The 23,807-nt window shown below is 37.7% G+C and overlaps 1 protein-coding gene across 3 annotated transcripts in view; it reads left to right on the top strand.

Moving 5' to 3' along the window:
- snrka (SNF related kinase a) overlaps window positions 1-23,807 on the top strand; it is a 77,978-nt gene that overhangs the window by 39,709 nt on the left and 14,462 nt on the right. For all 3 annotated transcript variants that reach the window (XR_013818089.1, XR_013818090.1, XM_079837924.1), the window contains exons 3-4: window positions 3,937-4,078; window positions 23,528-23,740. Coding sequence is in view for 1 of the 3 variants with exons in the window: in XM_079837924.1 (XP_079694050.1) it covers window positions 3,937-4,078; window positions 23,528-23,740 (355 nt within the window). In the remaining 2 variants the exon portion in view is untranslated. The remainder of the gene's footprint in view (window positions 1-3,936; window positions 4,079-23,527; window positions 23,741-23,807) is intronic.

Consider the following 23,807-nt stretch of genomic DNA (forward strand, 5'->3'; position numbering starts at 1 on the left):
TTGGCAAAGGCATGATCTATCAATAACCTGATTATGATTCTTATAATAGTGCTGAATAATAGTGCCCTGTGTTGCTGAATGGTTGAAAAAAGCCATCAAGTGAATAAAGACGCTGTCACATGATACTTGTCTATGTTCTCCAGCACGCTTAATTAGATGGGATGGTTAAAGGGATAGTTTCACCCGAAAATGATAATAGACCCACTTTATATTAGGCGGATCTAACATTTTTATTAATCATTTGATACAATGCACTTATTGTGTATAGCCTTATTAGCCTAATGTACTTTGTACTTACATTTTTAAAATTAGCTGCATGTAATTACATCTGCAATTCATTTCTGTAGTTAACATTTATAATTACACAGTTTACACCTAACCCTACCCTAGGGCTGTGACAGTGGCAGTTTTTTTTACCAGGTTGGGGGTGGGTACACACACACACACACACACACACACACACACACACACACACATATATACACCTCAATTAATAGCGTACTTTTTGAAAATAAAAAATATAAACAAGGCTCAAACATCCATTTAAGCATGTCTTTATTTTAGTTCTTCCGTCAGTGAAACAACATACTACAGCCTGTAAACATTTAAATAAATATCAGTAAATAATGGTGATATAAATAATATAATAAAATTAAATATTAATAAAAAAAAATTGGTTTTATATTTCCCCACAGCGGTGTGTCATATGCCACTTTGCGCTGACAGGGATGTGGGACACGAGCAGGAAAGAGAGCATTGCTTTTCTAATATCTAATATGAGTTTACCCTTAAACTTACCCATACCAACACACCTATCCTTTTAAGCGTCAAGCATTGAAACTGATCAAACTATTTCAACTTTGCCCCATGCTGCAGATCTTTCAAAGCAGTCTGACAATTTGGATTATTTTATTCATAACATATGGAGTGCCACTTAAAAATAAACTGAAGAAATTAATTATCAGCAACAACAAAAAAAAGACAAGTAAATATACATATTTGAAACTCCTTCTTGTTTAAAATGTAGTTAAACAAAATAAAAGTTAAACAAATTTAACATTGATAAATTTCAATTAGCAAATGAATGTAGTTACGTTTGTTATGTTTACGTTTATTTAATTCTCATTAACAATAAAATTAATTAAAAGCATTTAATTGTCATTTAATTACTTACCCTCATGTCGCTCCAAACCCATAAGACAGTCATCTGTGAAACCACACATGGGAAGATATGTTAATAACAAATTATCACAAATTCGAACCATTATGTTTATGAATTGCATTTTTAATAGACTGCCTCTGCCCTCCTACGTACTTCCGCTCAGTTTTCCTTCAGGACGTCGCCTGGGTTTGCGGTATAGTTGCTAGTTTTCTCTGGCCATATTTTAACTGGTCCAATCAGCGAACAGAGCGAGTGGCTGAGAACGATGGTGCTGATTTGTGTTGTAGTTCAGTTATGGCGGCAGAGAAAGATGCGAGCGAAGCCATTCGGTCCGTTGTGGCAATCCATAAGTTACAGCCGGAGCAAGAACAATCTTTGCTGATTTTGTTGGTGGCCATGATGTTGTGGCCCTGTTCCCCAAAGGGTTTGGGAAAAGTTTGATTTTCCAGCTTGCTCCGCTAGCGGTGAAGGAGTTGGCTAAGGCGCATGACATACGTCACAACCAAACGTTAGCGATTGGTTATGGCAGATCCAATAGTTTTAAACTTCAGCAGAGTACCCACCTTCAAGGAAGTTAACGCTTGTCAATGAAGAGTGGCCAGACTCTATGTACAAATGAAATGTACGAGAGTCTGGTTGGACCAGGCTACATTTTTAATGCATATTTGAAAGAATTAATAGCTAGATCCGGGGCATGGAGGAAAAGAGACCCATTACTAAGTCAGCCCTGTGTTTAAAGGTCCACCGACACCAAAGATTATAACTCTAACAGTACCTATGACTATTTTAATACTTCCTAGCGCCACTATAAATAACCTGTCCTGTTTAATACAAATTTAAGAATCAGAAATGACAAAGCTCATACATTCACATTGGATGATTTAACATCACGCTCATGTAAATGGTAGAGTTTGACATGCTTCAGTTTCTCTGACTATACAATGACCTCTTGCTGGGGCAGATTTGTTTCTGATCCATCTATCTGTCAGTGGTCACAGCCAAACCTGTGGCCTGTGGGTGTACAGGTCATTACAGCCGAACAGTCCCAGCAGGGACAGAAACGGTCCAATGCCACAGGCACGGTGCATAACCACGTCTGCTCTGTGCCTCAGGTGTACTGCTGCACACTCCACAGCAGATTGGAGCTCTCCGAGGGGCCATTATCAGATAAAACATCTCCCATTACTTCCTAGTAATGCACCCCTGCCATCTGTGCAAGCTAGAGCAAGAAATCGTGCCTCTTTTTCTTGAATGTGTTGTCAATTTCATAAAATTGTTCTGTTAAAGTGGTTTGCTTCTTGCCACTGCAAGCTGTTGCTGAAGTTGTGGTGATATCCTCTGAGAGTGAAGGGCAAATGGAAGTTTTGCTTAAACTTCTCTTTCATTAAAGTTACAACTATACTTAGAATTTCTGATTTAAGATGAAGTTGTGCATGCCTCTGCAAACTGTTCATGCAGGGGGTTTTATGTTGTTTAGTTAATTACTTCCCATGTGTTTTGACAGTGTGGGCTCGTGGGGCAGATTTTGGCTGCGACAAAACCATTTTTCTTATTCTGTGGCCCACCCACACTGCTAAATTGATTTAATGTCTGCTAATGGGCTCGACCACTTCTGGCTTACTCTGTTCACTTCTGGTGCTCACCACTAGAGTGCAAAGTGCACATTAGTGCTGCACGATTACAGAAAAACTGTAATCGATGAAAGTAATCGCATACCTTTAAAGCTACAGAGTTTTACTCTGGAAACTCAGGGAAGCGTCCAGGGATATTCCTGTGCGAGGCTAAAGTCATTTAAACAAACGCCCCCTCACAAGATGATATTTGACAAAATTGCATACATATGCCCACTGGAGCTTTCCCAACTGTAACCAGTGGCGGTTAGATTTTAATTAATTGTCACAGGTTTATTTTTGGCGCATTTGCTACTATTGTAGTCAGTCTAAAACCCTGTATTCCAGCCCTACTATAGTTCTGGTTCTTGTTCACCCAAAAATAAACAACATGTCTATTTATTTGAAATTTTCATATGCATGATACAGAAGAAGGAGCAGTTTGAGATTATACGAGTGTGACAATGGTGACAGAATTTCAATTTTGGTGTGAACTAATTCAAAATTGTGTTCACACTTGGTACATTTGATTGGCTTTGAAACCGAATTCAGTTTGTTTCCCTTTTCTTCAAAACACTTTTTTTTTCGTGATTATTTTGTGTGCCATGATGATAGTTTTCACTTGGTGGCAAACTATTTCTTTAAAATTGTGATCACGCTTTGTACATTGGAGTTTGAAACCAAAACCAGTTTGTCCCCCTTTCCTTCACCATGCGTTTTTCAGATTGAATCAAAGTTCTTTTGTGTGTAACCGTGTTTAGATGACAGGTTTAACACTAATCAAAGTAACCAAAAGTTATGGTTGATTGAAATTAGGTCTGCACCAAAACCACTAAAAGTGTCCCACCACCATTGGAAAAATGAGCAGACACAGCTGATTTATTGAGAAGCATAAATCAATACTGAACATAAATGCAAATGCCAGATGTTACTCTGTGCCAAAATCTTGCTTTGTCATTGAAGGTGTGTTAGACCTTGACATTCACTCCTACTCAGTCATGCTTCTCTTGAACCAGTTAAAGGTGTCAACCACAAAAATGTGTTATGCATTACATTTGCCGTTTCATTCTGACTTCCTGAGGCAATGATGATTTTCTTCGCAATTTTGATGTACGAAACAATCTGTTGAAAAGGCTGATGACATTTTAACCTTCTTCCCTGTAGATATCTGGAGTCTAGGGGTCATCCTCTTCATGCTAGTGTGTGGTCAGCCCCCCTTCCAGGAGGCCAACGACAGCGAGACCCTCACTATGATCATGGACTGCAAATACACTGTACCTGCCCACGTCTCCAATGCCTGCAAAGAGTAAGTCACTGCCTTAACCTCTGTCTCAGCCCCAGTCGGATCATCTCTGGCATTTCCTGCATCTTGAATGTTGACATTTTTTCCCTTAGGCTATTGAGACACAATAGTTTTATGCAGTATTTCACTACACATTCATTATCTAGAAAGCCAGACATGGATGTTAATAAGCTACCTCAGACCGAATGACCTTTCCAGAATCAAAATATCTGTCATTATGAGTTTTGTTTAATTGTCATGCAAATAATTGCAATTAATGGTTTAATTTAAGGGTGGCACCACTACTCCAAAAGTGTTAGGGCAAAATTGTATGCTTTTAAGGTGTATAATGGGGATAATGATTTTTGGGGTGTGTAATGGGGATTATGATCTTTTTATAAAATACCATTGTCGAAAATGCCCTTTAAAGCTAAATAGGGGCCTATGATAACCGCAATGCAGAAAATAATCGCGGAATCGGGTCATAAAAAAAGTGAAGATTATACCGCAAAAGACTATTTAAATATGTATTCTGCATGTTCTGCGTGTGTCTGTGAATGAATGGTTTCATTTACCACACACACACTGAAGCACATGTGAAGCTCAGGTTTTTCAGCCTCTGTCGCCTCACTTATATGAGGACATGAATCCATGAACTTCATCTCCAGAGCTGTTTTGAGAGTCAAACGAGAGTCGTCATATCATAAACACACAGAAACACAAAGGTCTTCATGGCAACATGTCAAAATAAAAGTTTGATTTAACTTGAAGAAATTGTGACAGAAATATATTACTGTTGTACAGTACAATTTAGCTACGTCTCAGAGTGTAATAATAATACTAACACTAATACTAATAATACTAATAATAATGTGCTTAATAATAACAATAATAATATATTATGTATTTTTTATGAATTAAATTAATTAGACATGCTTTTTGATTATTCAAATTTAATTAAACCATTAAAATGGAATCTAGAAAACACAGAATTTGGTAAAAAAAACACAAAAAAAATGGAATTTGAGGAAAAAAAATCTAATTTCATAGGGCCATAAACATGTAATTTTTGTTAAACTTTTATTAGATTGTGTACGTTTTATGATTTGACTCAATTAGACATGCTTTTTAATTAAAACAATTGTATTTAACCACTAAAAATGGAACAGAATTGATTTGGATTTGGGGAAAAATAAAACGGATGTAATAGGGCCCTAGCTAAACGCAGACGTTTAGGGCTGCTAGCCATTAAATGGATTGGCTAAAGCATGAATTTGATGAAAACTATTTTACATAATATTCATAACATAGTATTCATCTACATAATATTCAAATACACAGTTTATAGAGAGAATAATGTATTAGCCCTACAGTTACAGCATGACAATATTTAAGCCTATAACATTTTACATAGACTAGATAGTAGTAGCAGGAGTTCTAGTGTTTCATCCTGAAAAATAGTTATAGCCTTCTAACCCAGACATGCAAGTGAAGTTCTGCAAAAGTTTATAGATGGATGCCTTGTCTTGTATAGCTGCGTTTTGTGTCCTTTACGCTGACTAGGCAGTACCTTGGTCCATAATACACAAAAATCACTCGACAAATATTAGTATTCAATGTCCTGGGCATGACCTCAAAGTACAAAATGATAAGCATCGAGATGAATATGCCTTGAGCTTTTCTTTCGTATAGACGCTGAGTTTTTCTCATATTACTCATATTTCCATATCAATATACATATTATTTAGCAGGGTTGAAGACCCAAGGTAAAAAGACATCTGATGTGTCCTTACGGTGTCAGGGAGCTTGTGATTGGTTTACCGGGAGTCAGAGTTTGTGTTGTGATGACAGGCTGTTGCAGCCAGACTGATCGTATTGTCAAACTGCACGGTTATGTAACTGATAAGCTCCAGGCATCTTTACAGAAGCCAGAACTAACCTCTCTCACTCACCATATTTTCCCCCCTCCACTCCAAACTGTGTCGTTTAGCTCACACTACTAGCCATCTCTTGCGGTTAGTCCTCAGGAAGTCAGGCCAGTGTGTGTGTGTTTTTTTTCCCCTTCAGTTCTTTGTCCTGGCTTTGTGAGCACACATGTTCAGTGTTAACATCTTTCAGAACTACTGCCAACAGCCAAAATTAGACTCTGCTTATATCATAGCTTAAATAGAAAGTCTGTTCACAGAGAAACAGCGCAGAACACACACATGCATACGTCCAGCTGGTGGACATGCTACAATCTGGTCCAAAATGGTTTGTGTGTTTCACATGCCCTGCCACCATTTGAGCAGAAATTTATCTTGGAACAACTTTCAAACAGTCTCTTCCGCTGTAACTGATTTTTTGTTGTTGTTGCAATGTATGCAAATTAACACACAAGACATGCCGGTTGATTGCAATTAACTGCAAGTATTAGGATATGCGCCCAAAAACGTTTTTCAAAAACATTACATTGTGTAACACCAAACCATTGACAAAAACATTGCAAAAATTGACTAGAAATGTATCTTTTATATTTTTTGTTTTATGTTTATTAGGGGTGTAACGCTACATGTATCCGTCCCGAACCATACGGTATGGACATCAAGGTTCGGTTAATTCAGTTAGCCGATGTATACAGTGTCACAGGCAATTCCCTCTCCAATCCAAAAGGGGGCGCTGTTACTGTTACCGCAGAAGATGAACAGTGCATACGCGAGTGATGAGCAACTGAAAACCATAAAACAAAGTTTACTAGATTGTGCGCACGTGTCTTTGCGCTCTTGGACAAAGGAATATACTTTGAAAGGTTTGTGCGAAGTGGAGAAGAATGCAGAAAATTAAGTATAGGAGGGTTGGGCTTAAGCTTTGAATGTTTAGCATTCCTCTCCATTTCACGCAAACTATATATAGTTTGAGTGGAACAAACTGTACATGGTTTATTTTTTAGTACTTTTAGAACACCAGATGCTTTTCAGTTTTGTAGCTGATGGTGACCAAATAATAAATAAAGACATTTTGTTTTATCAGCCCTGCAAAACAATATGAGCTGTGCAAGAGTGCCTTCTGTTAACTGCTTAGTGCTTAATACACTATAGGAGGCTGTACTGTGCTAACAGTAAATGCCGCTAGGTGGAACAAACTGTAATTTGCATTTATGTCTGTTCAAATAAAGTAAAAGTAAGGAAGAAACCTAGCATTGTAGATTTGTTTCTCTGTCCTGTAACACTTTAGTTTAGGGTCCAATTCTCACTATTAACTAATTGCTTAATAACATGCATATTACTAGGATATTGGCTGTTTATTAGTACTGAATGATAAAGCACATATTAATGCCTTATTCTTCATTATCATATCCTACAATACCTAAACGTAACAACTACCTTACTAACTATTAATAAGTAGTAATTAGGAGTTTATTGAGGCAAAAGTCGTGGTTGATAGTTAGTTAATAGTGAGAATAGGAACATTTTTCCTATTGTACCGAACAGTTATGGTGTGGGGTTGTTTTTCAGGGTTTGGGCTTGGCCCCTTAGTTCCAGTGAAAGGAACTCTTAATGCTTCAGCATACCAAGACATTTTGGACAATTTCATGCTCCCAAGTTTGTGTGAACAGTTTGGGGATGGTCCCTTCCTGTTCCGACATAACTGCGCACCAGTGCACAAAGCAAGGTCCATAAAGACATGGGTGAGCAAGTTTTTGGTGTGGAGGAACTTGACTGACCTGCTCAGAGTCCTGACCTCAACCCGATAGAACACCTTTGGGATGAATTAGAGCGGAGACTGCGAGCCAGGCCTTTTTATCCAACATCAGTGTCTGACCTCACAAATGCGCTTCTAGAAGAATGGTCAAAAATTCCCATAAACACACTCCTAAACCTTGTGAAAAGCATTTTATAAGCTGTTATAGCTGCAAAGGGTGGGCCAACTCCATATTAAACCCTACGGATTAAGAATGGGATGTCATTAAAGTTCATGTGCATGTAAAGGCAGGCGTCCCAAAACTTTTGGCAATATAGTGTACATACACAATTTATTTTGCACCCAAGTTTATCAGCTGATTACGTTATTTGCACATCCTTAATGTTTTTGTGCCTACTTGCTGGAATAGCGTTTTCTGATTATCACTGTCTCTGTTTATCATAAATTCACATTCAAACACTTCAGAAAAGTTAGCATGTGTTATGATAATGCTGCATACTTCATCCTGTCATTATCACTTCAGGGAGAATAAGGTGGAAACTGTGCGGCGGGGTAAGGACATGTGTTGGGTCTTGATGTTGTTTCTCAGTGGGATGCAATTGTCAGGCTGTTGAAAAGCATCACTCAATGCTTGGTTGGAAATGACATGAACAGTTGGGCCAGTTTAGCATAGAAACAACCTGTTTGACCGGTGGTAAATATTTTAGTACATATCTTCATAAAGATCAATTACTCATTGATAAATGCAAACTACTCTTGGAATGAAAGGAATTTTAGGTTTTGTCTTTGTAAAGGTGACACATTGTGACCTATTACAAAGATGTTGAGGTGGTTATTCAAAGCTGCGTCAGAATGACTTCAGAGTAACATAGTATATCCAGTTTCTTGAATGACTTTAGGGTATGTTTACACTACACTGTTTTCTCTGTCATTTACACGACAAAGGCATTTTAAGGGCCTGAAAATGCAAGCTTTTGAAAATGGGTTTCAAAGTGCAAGGTTTTGAAATGATGCCTTTACCGTCCCCATGTAAACGACAAAAACGTGAATTTGTGAAAATGGTGACGTCATACGCATGTGTATTACATGTTCACACATGGGTATTACGTGTTCGTGGGGTGCTTATTGTAGGACTGCAACTAATGATTTTTTTTGATAATCAATTAGTTGGTTGATTATTTTTTTCAATTAATCGGATTATTTTTATTTATTTACAAAACACTATTCCACATCCTGTCCAATGCTGTCCTTCAAACAAACTTTTCAGTTGAGTGCTATGAAAACTTACAAAGTGAATATATACCCTTACAAAAATTAACCATTGTTTTACAACGAATAAAACAAAAATAAATACATAAAAAAAGTATTGTAGTCTATGGTTTTGCTTCAAATCCATAGTTTAACTATGGTATTTGTGTGGTTATACAAATGGTAATCAAGATGCCAAAAAAACATGGTTTAACCATAATAAAACCATGGTTAATTTTCGTAAGGATATATCTGTGCTATACATTGTGCAAAAAAGTTACTAAGCAAAAGGACAGTTTAAATCCCTACATTAAAATGATATTAAAGAAAAACAAAACACAAGAAAACACAAACCTATCTGTTACCAGATAAGGTAACACACACCACACATTGGCTATGGACAAAGTAACCTGTTACTGTCATTTCTTTATCCTGTAAATATGCTATAAGAAATGTCTTGCATTCATATTTAATGACATGCTGTTATCCCTTTACAGTTACTACTCTCATAAAATACTGGAATTACATGTTGACATTTAAACCTGGAGAAATTTCAGCTAAATTAATGTTTTTGCGCTGCATATTAATTGTCTCCCTCTCTACTGTGTTCTGTCTGTTTGACGTGTGTGCCGCCACTCGTTCAGTAGTTTATGCAGACTGTCAGGTTACGCTTTCATGCAAAATGCAAATACTCTTGTGAATTAGTAACATTTACAGATAATGATATAACCTGTAAAATGAACGTTTTGTGCAGAGGCACACACTTGTCAAAGCACATGACGGTATGTTAAACTCTAATGCATTAGCTTGAAGCTTAAAATAAAGAATTCTCATGTTTTGAGCAGCTTGGATCATGTACCTTTCCCGCAGCAGCTCACTGTTTCCACTCCACTATTTGTAGATGCATTTTGTCCATAGAAATGTGTTATTCAGTGCTGTAATTTGGCGCGACTGATGGAAGTTTTGCACAGAGGGCAGACCCGACTAATTGATAATGAGAATCGTTGTCAATGATTTTCATTATCGATTTGATCGATATGTTGTTGTTGCAGCCTTAGTTTTTTTGACAGTGACATCGCCAACTACTGGACGGGCATGCATAGTACAGCCTTTTAGTCATTTTCGCAGGTCTTTTTTTTGTACATCGCTGTCGTGTAAACACTCTTAAGATGTGTTTTTGTCCTAACCAGCCACACCTGCGACACACAGCGATCAACAATTTCACTTACATTTTGTTTCCACGTCAACATTAGAGTGAAATCTCATCGGTCCACAATACTATTTTTCATAACTATAAGATGTTTTGTTGGCTGTTATCATGTGGCATCGCAAAGCCTTTACACTGTCACTATGGACAGACAAACTACATGTCGTGTCGCATCTGGTTAGGACATGGTGTAAAAGCATACGTTTTTTTGTTTTTGTTTATACATACACCGTTAGAAGCAACTACACAACGTAGACCTGTAGAGCCAACATTTGCATGTTAATAAGGTTAACACACTAAGCTGTGGAAATGTTCGTGTGGATATGGGGAGCACTGGGCTAATTGGCTGTTGGCATGTGAGTGAAATTTCTGTGGGGATCCAGTCAGCTCCAAATGTTCACTGAGCTGAATCTCCTTCATTCAGCAAAGATCACCAAAACAATTCTTTTGGTGTCCCTGTCAAGATTTTTGTTAGATTTTATTTATTTTCGAATTTATTGTGTCTTACATGATTAATTCTTTTTTTGTATTAATATTTTTTGCAGTTTTTGCCTTTCATAGTCCTTAAATTCCGTTTGTTGTTGTTCTCCAGGAGTTTAATAAATATGGTAATATTTGAGGATTATCGTTTAACGTGCAGCTCTCTCAGCAAGTTCAAATGCGAACAAGTGATGCATGAAAAAAATTCAAAGCATTCCATTAGTCGTTTTATTTGTTCAGCTTCGTTTTTCCCATCAATTAGTTTTCTAGTTTTGTATGTTTTTGGTGGGTGATTTTGATATCACTATAGAACTGCATCTGCTGCACAAATATTCTCTCTGTTACAGTGCAGTGTGATACATGTGATTATCAGCAAACTGTCTCCTCTAAAACCAATATTATAGAAAATTATGGTTTTCTCAGAAAGGATTGTCTTCACCTTTCCAGCACTTATGTTTATAAGTATTCCATTACTTAAAGCAAGCTTTTAAGCTCTTTAAATTCTAAGTAGATGATGAGACTAAACCATAAAGGTGTTTTCTTTTGTTTTTTTGTTATGTTATTATGTTAAAAATACTTTTACCTTGAAAAAAGGTTTGAAATACCTTGAAAAGCAAAACATTTGTAAACTTGATATATCATTACATTTTCAATTCAATTTAGTGTCACTAATGCCTAGGGTTATTACCGTTGTCTAAAACTAAAACCATAAAATAATGTAATTAAGTTTTGCAATATGAGACAGGTATGAGGTATGATGAGAGAAATAATTTCTAAATAATTTCAGGGAAAATGTGAAAAGTGCAACATCTTGGCTAAATCTTCCCCTGGGTTTCATTAATGACAGTCTTATCAAATGGTGTTCCACATCATTTAAACTTTTTGTACTTTTTAATTTAATTTTAAGTTCTAAAATAAGTAATTTGTTAGACATTTTAATAGTTTTTTAATGGATATAAATATATTAGTGCTGTTAACACATGCGATTCATTTAAAGTCATTAATGCATTAAAATTATTTAGCGCAATTAACGCAAATAAATTACAGAAGTACGTGAAGCTGCGTCATTAACACAATTTTCGTCACGCAGTTAGATGATGTTAGATGTCGGGAGTTTATCACAGTGACACTGAGCATCTACATACACCTGTAACCCTGGTAGGAGGAAATTTCCATTCTAGCTCTCTAACTCAATTCTGCTTCTCGGGTCATTTAAAGCCGTTAAACTCTGGGAAAGTTTTCAGTGATCCAGTAATCGAAATCATTCAAACAGTCCAAAACAGCACTAATATAAAGAAGGCCAGGCTGAGTACATCAGTCATATCAGAGAGAATAGAGACTCACATTGTGTTTTTAGTGAATTGTTCGTTCCAGTGTGCTTTGCTTTAAAACACGAGCTCTGTCGTATTCTGCGATTGTGATTTTGTTTCTGAAGAACGCAATTTCGGTGACATACCAGAGTCGTGCAGTAAGCGTGTGAGTGTCTGATGCACAAACAACAAATCGTTTATCTGCATTCTCTCGATCACTGATCGCACCCTACATTCATGTACAGACACACTACATTCACGTTGTTTCCACACACACTCAGGAAGGATAATGTTTGATTTGTCATGTGTACGTTGTTGTGTTTAGTAATCGTAGCCGTAGGTTTATGCAATCAAAGCGGTTGATTTAGGAGTTTCTTGGCGTTGAAGGTGCGATTTAATTGCGATTTACATTTTTTTTATCTGTTGACAGCCCTAATATATATACACACACTAAATTCAGATTATTATATTATTTTAGAATTTCAAATTATATATACAGTGTATGTGTATGTATGTGTGTGTGTGTGTGTGTATATATATATATATATATATATACACTAATAAAACTATTAAAATGACTAACAAATAACTTTTATTTAAATTTCAGTTTAGTTTAAAAAAATACTTTAAATGAGGGCAGAAAATATAAAAATAAAATCTAATTCAAACTATTAAAGCTACACTATGTAACTTTTCCGTCCACTAGAGGTCGCCTGTTCAAAACAAAGCCGTAGTTTGATGACGCCACGTTTGAGCGCAGAATCTTGGGACATGTGGTCTTTACCTCACAGCCGGTGGAAGAGTCAGGATAGGACTTGGGCAGAAATCATGTTCATGGATGCGATTATTAAAGAGCACCTATCATGGCATTTAAAATGTTCCAAATATTGTTTTAGAACTCCCCAACAACAGTTTTGCATGCATGCAATGACAAAAAAGACTTTTGCTAGTGCAGCCTCCTTTGCATGTTATTAACTTTTCACATGTGTTACATTTTGCTTCATTATCATTCATTCTTTGGAAATGAATCCATACTTGTGACTTTCTCTTCGCCATGCTGGTGGTTAACGAGAAAATATCTGACGCAAAACCGTAAATGTGTAGCGCGAGGGCTTTCAGGCTGAACTGCGTTACACTCCTGGAAGCGGCAGGCAACGTAATTAATATTCATGATGAGGTGAGCCAGGGTTGCCAGGTTTTTACAAAAAAAAACACACAATTGCACAATCGCTTCAACCCGCGGACATGAAACACAGCCCGCGGCAACAGTGGAAAGCGGGAAAGCGGGAAAACCACGGACTTGGCAACACTGGCTGTCACTCGCTATGAAAGGATACGCTTCCAGCGCTTCGCACACACATTGCACCAGAACCGTTTTCGGAACCGAAACTTAGGAATTTCGCGCGGTTCTGGTATTTTTCAAAAATCAGTTTCGGTTCTGCATAAGAACCGGTTCTCGGTTCCCAACCCTAGTTATTATGGCATGGTCGCTGGCGGGACTTTTATTATGACACGGTCGCCGGCGCCACTTCCTCTTTTCCAGTCATGAGTATGAGGTAACGCAACTCTGTTTATCGTATTAGATATATCTGAGTGTGTTGAAAAGGAAGTTATGACACTGTTATGACACTTGTTCACACTGCAGTGAGAGTACAGCGTTTCTGCTAAATAAAACCGGAAACCGAGGGTAACGCAGATATGACACAATCGACAGGCGACTCCCTCAAACACATAGCTCACACGTCCCGGTTCCCTGGTTCAAATAGCAATTTCTCACGATTTACAAATAGTTGGAAACATTTTGGATATTCTAAGTACTCAACTGAACAAAATATATAACACTGGCCTAGTGGTTTTTGGATATTTTACTGAAAATATCTTACATAGTTCACCTTTAACAAAAACTAAAATCTCATATAAATGATTCTAAAATAGCATTGCTAATGCCACAAAAAAATGAAAAAGGAACCCTGGCCTGGGTGTCAACACAAGGAAAGATTGTTCAGCAACTAGGACTAGTTGCACTATCTGTCATTTTGTCTTAATATCTCCTCTCCTCAGGGTGTGCCCTGCTTTATTTCCAACCCTGCGAAGCACTTCTGCAAATTCCTCCTGTGACTTTATTTTTCCCTTTTCTGTGTTTAGTTTGGCTCATGCAGCATAAACTTACAGTGTTTAAGACTGGCATACACTGTCGGGGTGTATTTTGGCCGTAAAATGAGCCAGCTGTCTGATTTTAGCCCTCTCTATACCCCTGTGACTACTGTCAGGTTGCTTCCTCTCTCAGCATTGCAGAATCACAGATGAATTTGATAGGCATTGCAGCACACCATGTGGTTAATGCATGTACAAGTAGTGGTTGGCTCATCAACACCACTGTGCTTCCATCTGCCACCATTTTCATGTCAGTCATCATTAACATGAATAATTCATCATTATTTGGTCACTTTTTTTACCCTACATTCCTACATTCTTTGAGGAAGAAGAGGGTGTTGAATTTCATGTGGATCTCATCCACGTTCTTGGTGCAACACAAAAAGAAAGCATAACTTGGATTGTGCAGCCTACATGTGTGTGCTAAATGTTGTGTCTTCTGTTGATTTTACATGCAGTGATATCTGCTTTAGTTATCCTCGGAAACCTCAGGAGGAGCGTAAACATTCCAAACAGATTTCCACGGTTGTTCCTGCGATGGCCTTTCCGCTAGCAGAGATACTGGAGATAAATTTAGACTAAACAATCAAAGTGCCCATTTCTCAGCTCGGGGGGGGGGGGGGGACATCCTTGACAAATCACTGCAGAATTAAGGCCCCGATATGCTCCCAGCGAAGTTCTTTTTCTTTCTTTTGCTTAGAAAAGAGATTTTAGATGATTATGTTAATATGTGCTGCATGCTTTCCTCTCAGTAACAAAATAAAGACATGATGATAGCAAGATGATAGCAAGCTGGTCAATAGCTATATGGATATGTTTGTACAAGCTCTGGAGTTAAGTCATGTTTATGTATATTTTTTTACAATAGATTGCTTTAAAGCAGTGTTTCTCAACTGGTGTGTTGCCGAAATTGAGTCGCAAGACAGTTTTGAGTGAGTCGAGGAGTGTGCGGTCAAAGAAACAACAGCAAACGTAATCCTATGCTTTTCTGATGCAAGAATTGTATTATGAAAGACGTGCGCGTGCTTGCCTGTGAAAAACGCGCTGTCCTGATTCAGTATCTGTGGTCAGATGAGATGTTGTCAGGCTTTGTCAGTGTACTTATTTAAACATTACTTTCTTAACTTGTTACGAAATAAAAAATCTCTCAGCTCAGAAAAACGAACTTTCAGCCGTAGGGGTGTAACGGTACACGTATTCATACCGAACCGTTTCGGTACAGGGCTTTCGCTACGGTGCACACGGAACACACTTCAATCCGAGTTCCCACACGAACATATTAAGTATTCAGTCCATTTTGTAATGAAATTCAAACGATAAATGCCATTTTGACGCCCTTTAATGTGGCGTGATCACTGATCGTCACAGTTCAAGCGGCAGAGCGACATGCGCGTGAACATGATCATCTGTGAACGTGATCAATCATCTCTTCCTAAAGAATGAATGAACTTCTGATGGTATGTTTAGGATACTTTACAACTTACTGTCACGTATCATATGTCATGTAATCGCTCAATCAGTGTTTCAAAAGTGGAAAGACCTCAATATAACTGCTTGTAAACAATGTCATGTAGCATCACATTTACCTCCGGCAGTCATTCGATGTTCACAGCTGTGAGTTGACTAGAGAGATGAACTCTTACGCTAAATATATGCACTATATTAGCATATATATATTAATTATATTCTACTTAACGTGTTAGTGATGTCTTGATTATTTGATGTACTATGTTTAAATAAACCTGTCATGAAAATGACAGACACTGTGTATAAATGATTATTTCAAAATAATTTCAAAATTTTATTTCTAAATAATAAGGAAAAACTATTTTATAATTAGAATTAGAAGTTATTGCAAAAACTGCCTTATGTGAAGTTTACTTGTTTGCGTACTATGTTATTTGAGGTTTGATTATTATACCTAAAAATAAATAGCAACTAAATTTAGGCTAATAGTTTGGGCTCTGTTTTTAACCTTTAATATTAAAGCTACACTATGTAAATTTTCCGTCCACTATAGGTCGCCTGTTCAAAACAAAGGCGTAGTTTGATGACGCCACGTTTGAGCGCAGAATCTTGGGACATGTGGTCTTCACCTCACAGCTGGTGGAAAAGAGTCAGGATAGAACTCATGTTCATGGATGCGATTATTAACATTACTGTAGTATGAAGCCGAGCAGGGCCGAGTGTTGTGGAGCTGAGCAAGGCCGCAGGAGCGATTGAAGAGCGGGACTGTTATTATGGCATAGTCGCCGGCAGGACTTTTATTATGACACGGTCGCCGGCGCCACTTCCTTTTTTCCAGTCATGAGTGTGAGGTAACGCAACTCTGTTTATCGTATTAGATACATCTGAGTAGTGCTGGGCGGTATACCGGTTCATACCGAATACCGGTATTTATTTATTTTATGATATGAATTTTGATGATACCGCAAAACCGGTATATGTCGCTTAAACAACGTTCGGAACGCGGCGCAGCGCGTCATTGTTTGAGAGGGGACCCATTTCATTGATGCACTGTAGAAAGAGCAGTCAGAGCACAGTTGAGATCGCATTACAGCCTGTGGCTGAATCCTATTCTCTCATTCACTGTTCCCTACGTTATCACTTTATTTGAAGGAGTGAATGAAAACGTGCGTGAAGTCGGACAGCGTTGTGTGTTCAGCGGCTGTACACTCGTTATTGCGGTGCAATGGAATAGAATGAGTGCACTCAATAACGTCCACTATGGTTTCGGGCACCACTACAAAGCGCTGTCCCCTCCAAATAATGCACTATTTGAGGTTATGGGGGGCGATTTCGGATTCAGCCCTTGATTACAGTGGAAATTTCAAACTACACGCGGCGTGCGAGAGAGAGCGGTTTCTGCGCGGAGCGCCGTGATGAGTTTAACAGCGCTCACCACATGGATCATATATCAGATATAGACCGGAGCGAGTGCGTTTACATTTTTTATGGACATATTTCATAAACTATAGTGCTCTAGACATGAACCAGAAGCGTGTATGCGCGCATATTCCATCACGTCTAAGTCTTATTAAAATGAAATGTATGCACTGATTACACTGATACAACCGTATGTCTGATCACGAACACGCTGACACGATGGGTTATCCTGCTAGACTGCTACACAAAAGACAATGATGTAAATTAATAAATAAACTGACAATTCAAAGAAGAATGGGCAAAAAAGTAACTGCTTTATTCTTTCTGTGTTAAACTGATGTGTGTCATTAGTTCAGAGAGTGCTCTTAAATGTATTGCAAATATCCCAGTTTCTCTTCATTTTGGCAGTTTGTTGTTATATAGGGTTAGATTTTTTAAATGCTTAAGGTGCCCTCAACTCAACTTTTAATATTCAGGTGTCTGTAAGTATGACTCTGAGCGTGTTGCAGGTCTGTGTTTTATTGGTTGTTGTCTCTCCACAGCATCATTTTGTGAGTTTTTGTAAACCTGTAGGCCTATTAACTCTAGTGTGGAATTTTTCTACAATATTCACTCGTCATGACAGTAAAACGGGGCATTCTAGTCAATCTACTGCAGTATTTCCTCTCTTAATCAGTAGAAAATGTGATTAACACCCGGTCATGCATAGGGGAAAAAATACCGTCATATACCGTGAAACCGATATAATTTAGAAAAATACCGTGATATGAATTTTTGGTCATACCGCCCAGCTCTACATCTGAGTGTGTTGAAAAGGAAGTTATGACGTTCGCTCGGCAGCTGCTATGACACTTGTTCACACTGCAGTGAGAGTACAGCGTTTCTGCTAAATAAAACCGGAAACCGAGGGTAACGCAGATATGACACAATCGACAGGCGACTCCCTCAAACACATAGCTCACACGTCCCGGTTCCTTGGTTAAAATAGCAATTTCTCACGATTTACAAATACTTGGAAACATTTGGGATATTCTAAGTACTCAACAGAACAAAATATATAACACTGGCCTAGTGGTTTTTGGATATTTTACTGAAAATATCTTACATAGTTCACCTTTAATGTGCAAGTAAGGGCTCCCTATATAGTTAACAGCAATATCTTCAATAAACTTTGTTATAATTTAATTAATTTAAGGACAGACACTTTTTTTCAGTAAACCACTGTTTAATAAAATAAATAAAAAGCAATTTTGTAAAACTGCTGTACCGAACTTGTACCGAACCGTGACTTCAAAACCGAGGTACATACCGAAAACCACTGTTTAATAAAATAAATAAAAAGCAATTTTGTAAAACTGCTGTACCGAACTTGTACCGAACCGTGACTTCAAAACCGAGGTACATACCGAAAACCACTGTTTAATAAAATAAATAAAAAGCAATTTTGTAAAACTGCTGTACCGAACTTGTACCGAACCGTGACTTCAAAACCGAGGTACATACCGAACCGTCAGTTTTGTGTACCGTTACACCCCTATTCAGCTGTTATACTGAGTTCATAGCGTGGACTCTTCAATTGCACGCACGAATGCGAAGGTGCGTGCTGTATATCATGCCATTATAAATAAAGCGCAAAAGAAATTACGACCATGTAACGTCATAGTAAAGATGTCAATTAGTAAGTCATGAAATTACTAAAAAGTACCAATAAATTGTTTAACTGGTAAGTCTTGTGTTAGCTGGGAAGGACAAATTCTGTCATCATTTACTCGCCCTCAAGTTGTTCCAAACCTGTATGAGTTTCTTTCTTCTGTTAAATTAAGACATTTTGAAGAATGTTGGTAATCAGAAAGTTGACAGAAGCCATTGACTTCCATAGTAGGAAAAAATTACTATGGAAGTCAATGGTTACCATCAATTGTCTGGTTACCAACATTCTTCAATATATATTTTGTGTTCAACAGGAGAAAGAAACTTATACAGGTTTGGAACAACTTGAGGGTGAGTAAATGATGACAAAATTTGAATGGACTGACCCTTTAATGACCATGGAAAATGTGGGTCCCATGGCCGAACCACTGCTTTAAAGCAAGCAGCTTTACAGTATTAAACATGAAAAAGCAGTGTCAGTGTCACTTTCAATAAGAATTACAACTTTCTTCTGTAAAGCAGATCTCCAGTGTGTTTATGTTTTTACTCACGTCTGACCTTGACGGACTGGACAGAAGGAATGAACTGAAGAATATTTCCATGTCAAAGTCAGAGCCGCAGAACACGCATACCTATTACATGATCGCTATGGTAGTTTTCCCTAAAGGTTTGCTTTGGCGAAGCCATCTTCAAAGAACTTCAAACGATCTTCGTTTGGTCAGATTTTGTTCGAAATGCCATAACTGGTTCATTTTTGTTTTTTGTTTTAGAAAAATTGGAGCCTTACATTTATGCTTCACTTTTATATATCTTTTCCCTTGGACATTCACTTTTACATTGCGAGGAAAAACCTTCACTTGTGTCCCAAATGTGAGTGCGGTAGGCAAGCAGCAGTGATCTGCTACAGTTTTGGACCATTCAGCAGTGATAGAGTAATTATTAGGCTTGAGTAGCAGTCTTATCAGGGCTGCCTGCCATGCTGGAGATCCGTGAAGTGTGTGGAGACTCTGGTTGCTGACAGAAGTCTGGCATCATAGAGAGACAGAGTCAATCCATGAGTCCAACACTGAACCCACTGAAGAAAAGTTGACATCACAATGGGACATGTTGCCTTTTTATTTAAATTGAAGAATAACGTTAAAAATAGCAGTCCGAACAAATCCGAATGGTTTCAGACTGTTATGCAAGAGTGTTTGGCCAATCCACAGAAAAGAAAGAATCGTGCCAAAAGAATGATTAATTCACAAATTATTGGTATCACTGGTTCAGTAGACAGAAATACGGGACATGCTGAAATATTTGCTCGGAAAACGTTTCTCAGGTCAGTCGGAGAGGGTGCATGGTACGCAGGCGCCACTGTGGCCACGTATCTAACCAAATTTAGCCGCACCACCAGGAGAAGAGGAGGAAGGTTGGGGTGCCCTCGGGCCGGATGGTGATGACTGGCGGGCTAGATTTGGCCCAATTGAGTAGCCCTGGTCTAAATGAATGTCTTAATCCCTTTATTGATATTAAATTAAATTTAAATTTGTATTAAACTTTTCTCTCTTGCTACGTGTTGACAGCATTTTTTCATATTTTAGTGTTTTGAGGATGATTTGATTCTTCATTTTAACTTGGGGCTTGTCAGAGTCCTTCTGATTTCCGTTTTAAGCTCTTTTGTTTGGATTTGGTTTTATCTCCAGGGCTTTTCAGACTGGGTATTTTAAGGCAACCTCGTCAAGCAGATTATTTTAGTCACTGCCTGCTTGCATAATATTCTCACTCTCATTAAACTACTATCTCTATTTTCACACATTTGATTTGCATGTGAAATTCAAGCTATTGAGCTACAGCTCTCAAACGTCTAGCTTTTGTGAAATCTCAACTTGTCTTTAGCTGATAAGAACAGTTAAAGTAGTAAAATGACCTTCACAGAGAGCCCCGGAGTTAGCAACTTGGCGTAATTGTCATTTCCAGATTGTGACAAGAGTATAAATCCTCACAGAAAAGGAATAAATGTTTTCGATAAAGCCCTGAAGCAGTTTTCTACTGTGGAGTGCAGAATTGGAAAGCTTTGCTGTAGCATGAATATTTCATCGGCAAACGTGTTAGATTCATAGCCAACTATATATGTTTAAGCTGCCGTTGATTTTAAGCGGTGTCCTTTTTCCTGGTGCCAGATTCTGTTTGGATGAGGTAGATTGCTTCCTTTGACATAAGGAACCAGGAATGTGACTGGAAAACATAACAGTGGTGCGGCATTAGCAGCACAGAATTGCAGATTGGCTTTGGACAGCTGTGTTTCTTGCACCACTTACAGCAGTGGTGCCATTTTTTACTGGAGTTGTGAATGTTTAATGTCATGCAATAAAAAGACTATTCACCATGGAGTAATGGCAAGAAACATCTTGCTGTTGAGTTGTCCTGATGGGCTATGTGCAAGAGCAACATGCACTGTGACCAGTGTAGACAAATTAATGAAGAAATTACTATTATCAGACAGTTATTTTTAGTGAATCAAAAACATACCTCATGACCAGTGTATCCTAATTCACAAACAAATAAACTAGTTGTTTTTAATTAATCAAACACATACAATGTGACTAGGGATGCACAATATATCCTCCACCATATTGGTAGTGGCCGATATACAGTATGGTCATTTTTAATGGTACCATTATCGGCCTGATAAGGAAAATTGGCCGATATATTAAAGCCGATAAAAAATGTATTATTTCCTTCAGATGTGCCATTATGGTTTGAATTGCTTGAAATATGATTGAAATCACTTCAAATGGAAAACACGGTTACCCTCCTCTTAGGTCAAAAATGACTTTTTTCTTTCAAAAATTATTTTTTTCATAGGAATGGCATGACACTTGGTGACTTTTGTCGCATTAGCTATGTGAACACAAACAAATCATGGAGATGATTCGGTTATGTTAAAGGATCAGAAAAAAAAGAGTCACACTTGTCACCTTCGCGGTCAAAAATGAATGGAAATGAATGGGAAATACAAAAAAATACAAAAAATCTGGGAATCTTTTGGTGATAAAAACCACAGCAATGTAGGGGTAACACTCTAAAATATCAAGAGTGCAAAATAGACACAAAATAATTTAAATACTGTGTATATGTGTGTATATATATATTAGCTATTTTTCCCAATTGAAAATACAATTATTTTCATATATATATATATATATATATATATATATATATATATATATATATATATATATATATATATATATATATATATATATATATATATATATATATGAAAATAATTGTATTTTCAATTGGGAAAAATAGCTAATAAAAAATCAATAAATATTGCATTGTATCATCAAATACCCTCAAATTTCTAAATAATAATCAAAAATATAATTGAACTAAAATATATTACATTCGTCTTCCTGTATAAAAAAATATAATTGTGTGCATGGCTTTTAATGCTGAGACTTTTGTTTTTTTGTAATCAGGTTCTCATAAATTACAGTATATAAAAATGTGGATTTAGATTTATCTGCCAATATATCCGCTTTCAAATACAAATAATTATCGGTATCGGCCAAAATGTTCATATCGGTGAATCACTAAATGAGACTGGTGTCATCGGATTCACAAACAAATGATTCTTATGAGCCAGTTCCTTTAATGAACTGTTAAAAAAAAGGTAAGAACCAGTTTGACACAAAATTTAGAGCTGTTACTGGATCAGTGTTTGATATTAAACTGCAAGTTATCATTATTTTCAAGGATATCAAAATGAAATTATGCACTTTACTTTTAAATGTTTGAGCAGCATATTAATAAACTCAAGCAGCCTTGATGACACATATTGAGACATCTCATAGTCCCAGCCTAAATGTCAAACACAGTGCATAGTTTGTCCTTTTGGACTTTTTAATGTTGACATTGAAAGGTTACATCTGGATCCCATTACTTTGTCCCACAGCCTTTGATAACTACACTCTTATTACGTTGCACTAATGACAGCTGTTGTTGCCAGAATGCCCAATGACTGGTTATTTCTGAGACCCTGGAGAGGAAACGTCACATGACAGCTTGCAGTCTCGTCCCCTATCATATTGTGACAGGGAGAAATTGTGGCTTTAATCACTTCGGTTCTGTTCTAAAAGTGTCCCGTTGTTCCGGATCCCATTTTTGGCTCTATAATGGAAATTTCGGATGTAACGTTGGTTGATAAGAGCCTGGCAGCATATTCAAGGGAAGACAAACAGGCGGATTCTCTCGCCAGTTCTCCTATCTATTTATTCTCTTTCTGTCTTGACAAATTTCTTATGATAATGACTAGAGCAGGCTGGGTGCTTCTGCAGCTCAGTGCTGATGATTTTCAGACTGCCGCTGTAAGCCTGCTGAATCTCCCCGGCTCCTTTCATGGTGGTTGGGCTGTAATTTTGCCACGTACGTGTGCTGAATGCTGATGCGCCCCGGTCGAACTTTGCCTCAGCGGCTGCTCACAACAACAGCAACTCAAGTCATTTTCAGTCAGCTAATACAAGTGTTATTGGCTTCTCTTCAGTTAATGATAGAAAGGCCCTCTGTGGCAGGCAGCTACATCTTAAGCATGTGCCCTATTTGCTTGTGTAAATAACCATGTAAGATGCCTAGCTAGTTAGAATTTCGACCATTGAAACATATTATCAACATATAAACAACAATAGTGACATGAATATCAAGGAGCATTTTCCCCCAGATAAATATTTGGACTAGCCCTGAACTAATCCTGGGTTTCCAGCAAAGAATGACACAGTCCAAGGTTAAGGCCTGGACAGTGTCTACAATTATGCTCGCATGATCAATAAACTTTTGATGTTCATCCTCATCTTCTCTTTCTGTTCTTCACAGCCTGATAAACCGAATGCTTCAAAGGGATCCGAAGAGGCGAGCATCACTGGAGGAGATCGAGAGCCACGCGTGGCTTCAAGGCGTGGACCCATCTCCAGCTACCAAATTCAACACCCCACTGGTGTCTCATAAGAATCTGTCAGAAGAGGAACACAACGGCATCATCCAACGCATGGTGCTGGGAGACATCGCCGATAGAGAAGCCATTATTGAGTAAGGCTTGTTACACTGATTTTAAGAAGCTGAGATGTTCAACTTTTTCCAAAGAAGTGTTTCTCTG

Source organism: Gobio gobio (assembly GCF_949357685.1).
Source record: "Gobio gobio genome assembly, chromosome: 15".
NCBI lineage: Eukaryota > Metazoa > Chordata > Actinopteri > Cypriniformes > Gobionidae > Gobio > Gobio gobio.